This window comes from Dermacentor andersoni, chromosome 4 (genome assembly GCF_023375885.2).
Source record: "Dermacentor andersoni chromosome 4, qqDerAnde1_hic_scaffold, whole genome shotgun sequence".
Taxonomy (NCBI): Eukaryota; Metazoa; Arthropoda; class Arachnida; order Ixodida; family Ixodidae; genus Dermacentor; species Dermacentor andersoni.
In genome coordinates, this window is record NC_092817.1 from 111,448,172 (window position 1) to 111,452,072 (window position 3,901).

Consider the following 3,901-nt stretch of genomic DNA (forward strand, 5'->3'; position numbering starts at 1 on the left):
CCTCCAGTTCTTAGTATATAGCTTAATATCCGGAGAAACATCATTCAACATCGGTGAATTGTGCATGCAGCACGTCTTCTTTCAGCACTACGTTCCGTAGCGTAAGCTACACATATTGTCACTCACCTATTCTGCATTCTCGGTGCAGGACGTTGTGGGAGTGACCAAGGAAAACGGGTATGTAGCGCGATTAGCGCACGGCGGTATTCATCAAGCAGCTCACCGAAGCTCGCGGAACCGCGAAAGCATCCATAGTTCTTGCAGCATCATGTACTGCTTACCGCCATCATGCATGTCAAGTCAGCTTTATTTCAAAAGTCATGTTGGTGTTACATGGTAAAGAAATATTACAACAGGAGGACATAATCTTTAAAAAAAACTGACATAAGGTATTCCTATGGTTAGATAAACAGGATAATTATACATAGAGAGAACGCAGGAATGAGAAGTGCGGACATGTGAGCAATATAATAATAATCAGGTAAGTTGCTAATATCTAACAAAACAATTGGGTGCATACGATAATGATATACTAAGTAGCCAAAGCACAAGCGAGTGAACAAGCAGAATAGGAACGAACAATATAACATGAACAGTATGAGAGTACACTAACAGTTTAACACGTTTCTTCCTGCAATGTATACTGCAAACGTTTCTGCAAAATACAGTATACAAGGTGTTCTGTATTATCGTACGTCAGATTTACATCTTGTATTGTAGCAAGGGCAGCGATATTATTTTCTTTTTTGCTACTCAAGCTATACTGCAGCACAACTAGTTTGGACGGTTGTACGTTATATCGTAGAATAGATCGATGCCGATAAAAAAATATGTCCCACACTTTCATGTGCCTCGCTGCAGTAATTGTTTCCGAACTGATATGCAACTGAGACGCCAGCGCCAATGGAGTATTCCAACAGGAAGCAGCACTTAATTACCAGAAAGAATCATTTTATTTGCTAACTGTCACTACCCCTGCATTATCCCGTGACCATATGTTTATCAGCATGAAAAACACGTAGAAGATTAACGTTGAGGGCACGAAACTGTGCTATTGCGTTTCACAAGGGTTCGCAACAACCAAGACTTTGCAACAACGAGAGCTTTCACTTAAAGCTCATTCTCACTGTTCACTCTTTAACAAGAACATGTGTGCGGCAGTTCCTTCGAATATATCTCACCGCAGCAGGCCCTAACGCGCAATTCCAGGCAAGGGACAATGCGGAGGGTGTACAGTGTCTTCCAAGTTAATCAGCACTTCTCCAACCGAATGGCATTTACATCATTTCTTTTTTATTCCTGCCGTAGGCCACCCGCTCGTCTGGTACTGTACTTCAACTCGCTCACCTACGAACACATTCTATCGGTGCCCAAATACGACGTAAGTACCACAGGCTATACTGAACACAGCAGGTGGACCTAGTGCTATTATTACACGTTAAAAATTCTTAGCATAGGATGCCACGCAATTTGTTCGAACAGAATATGTATACGGATGGCTTTCGTTGGAGTATAGGTTCAGCTACATGAGCTTTGCTCAACATGTTTGAGCCAGAAGTCGTACGTACTCAATCGCTTTTGCTATTTGTAACTGGGAATTTTTATTCAAGCAAGCGCATATATTAAAACACCCATTTATAAATAATAACAGGCAAAGACTCGCGCGTGCGCTGCACAGCACACGTAAACACATGACCTGCTAAGATTTCGCTCAGCCTAAATGATATACTTCAGCCCGACAAACAACCTCCACTCGTTTTTGTCGAGTTCATGTAAGCGCGTTGTCTGCTCGCAAGCGACACAAGAGACCCGTCCTTTTGGAACAGTCACGTTGGAACTTCCGTGTTCCTATAGAATAGCTGTGAGGACGCATGGGTGTCGTCACACTAATCCGTGCCCTAATTTTAGTAATGCATTCGCATTAGCATCTGTACAGAAGCGCTAGTTGAGGCGTTGAACACCATAGACAGCACGTGCTGTGCTGCAGTGTTCTTACAGTTGTTCGAAAAAGTATGAGCAAGACGCGGGCACCAACCGTACACTGGTGACTCATACAGAATCCTGCGAACCAGGAAAATGTGAATGGTCAACTCAGAATTCCGTTTTAGTTGGTCTATCGTACTGAAAAATGGAATAGCGCTATAGAAAGGCAAGGACGGACATAACACAGCACCTTCCATGACTGACGATGTGAAGTGATGACTATTGGCAGGTTGCTGAGTGAGGGATTGCAAACAGATTTATTATACCGTTGGTGGCAGAGTACGCACGACACAGTTCGGCCAGCTCAACTACAAGTCGTGTCGTCGCGCTTTATGTCCATCCTTGTCGTCTTTAGTGCTACTCAGTTTCCCAGTGTATGCCGGCCGCTCCGGTTTTACGGGTGCGTCAAGCTTCGGTGTACGTCTCGACGCCGGCCCTCGAGCTTCCCGTGAAAAAGTGGTACGCGTGCAGGAAACCCACGTGCTGGGCAATCTGGGCGGCATCATCGGCATGTACCTGGGCCTGTCCTTCTTCGTTCTCTTCCAAGTCCTCGACATCCTGGTCGTCGGGACGCTGCGGCTCAGGACAATGTTCCACCGAGATTCACGCGAGCGCCACTTGGTGGCGCTTGCACCGCCACCTGCACGGGGCCAAGCTCGGACCTCATTGCACACATACTGAGTGTCACCTCGAGTAGCGTCGTCGCGTTCACGCTCTCTTCGCCACCTCCATGGGGCAGAGCTGTTTGGTGCAATTCATCTTGCTGTGCCTTTAGCTATAATCGCGCCCACTTTGCTGTGTCATCGTTCAGTTTGCACGCAGCCGCTATTCGCGCTGTTATAACATTGTCCGGTACTACGCCTCACATTTTCGGGCACCTCCCGTGCCGTACGTGCTGTATGCGTCGTGAAGGGCCCCGTTAAACTCTTACGTCTTTCTCCACCTGTTCCTGCTAACTGCACCCGTTTCTTCCAGAACTGTAATCTTCTGCCTCGTAACTGCCGCGTCTAGCTGGACGGAAAGATTTGCCGCAAAGGTAACGGCGGCATGGCTAAGCCTTTCTTGTGATATGCCATGGACGGCGCAAGACTGAGATGCGCGCACAAGATGCGGCACAAGACTGATGTCGACATCACCGATTCCTTTCCCTACACTCACCGACCTCTCCCTCGCCCAACCAGCAGGCCACAGACCACATTTTATGAATAAACGTTCATGTTATCAATCCCTCGAACATCTCGATTCCCGCTTCTAACCGAATGCTCTGTGCGACAGGGCCGTCGCGTGCTGCCCGCGACGGCCTGACTCTTGGTGTTCCACGCTGGACATCCCTCCTTCCTGGAGCCGGTTTGTACAGCATGTTTCTCAGCTACTGTTGCATTGGCAAAGTGTTCGCTGGATACGCGCAATGAGGAAATAAACTGAGAGACAGCATCACGCGCAACAGCGCCAGCCTTCGCAAACCTGCCCTCCGTGAAGCCATTCCCCCTTCACACTTTCTCTCTCAAAACGCCGGCCGAACACGTGACCCCGCGCTTGGTCGAATCGGCCCAGTTTGCTTAGTTGCCAACATATATTAATCGACGCGAACTTTCGCTCACCGACAGGCTCGTGCAACTTCGGTCGTTTACTGCGACGTATGCGCATACATTTATCGTCGCAGCGTTCAGTATCGTTGGGGGTACGACATCTCTTTCTTTCTGAAGCGAAACAACATACACGTCGTAGGCGACGTCACTTATGTCACCATACGTACACGGGCAGACGTTCCTCTACCATATGTTACACGCAGTCTACATGTAAAGTGACACTCAAATTTTTCCACTATTGAGTCAGAAAAATACCCAACCTTCTTCAGAGACAAAAGTAGCGTAGGCTGTCAGAAAAGACTGCCGGAGATAGATGTCAGATAACAGAT

General features: G+C 47.6%; 1 protein-coding gene across 1 annotated transcript; it reads left to right on the forward strand.

The window, feature by feature from the left end:
• The first annotated feature begins 1,093 nt into the window (after window positions 1–1,093).
• ppk17 (amiloride-sensitive sodium channel pickpocket 17) lies at window positions 1,094–3,150 on the forward strand. The gene is made up of 2 exons (XM_072287530.1): window positions 1,094–1,381; window positions 2,455–3,150. Exons 1-2 carry the CDS (start codon window positions 1,220–1,222, stop codon window positions 2,662–2,664), a joined length of 372 nt encoding a protein of 123 aa, XP_072143631.1. The 5' UTR covers window positions 1,094–1,219; the 3' UTR covers window positions 2,665–3,150.
• The last annotated feature ends 751 nt before the right edge of the window (window positions 3,151–3,901 follow it).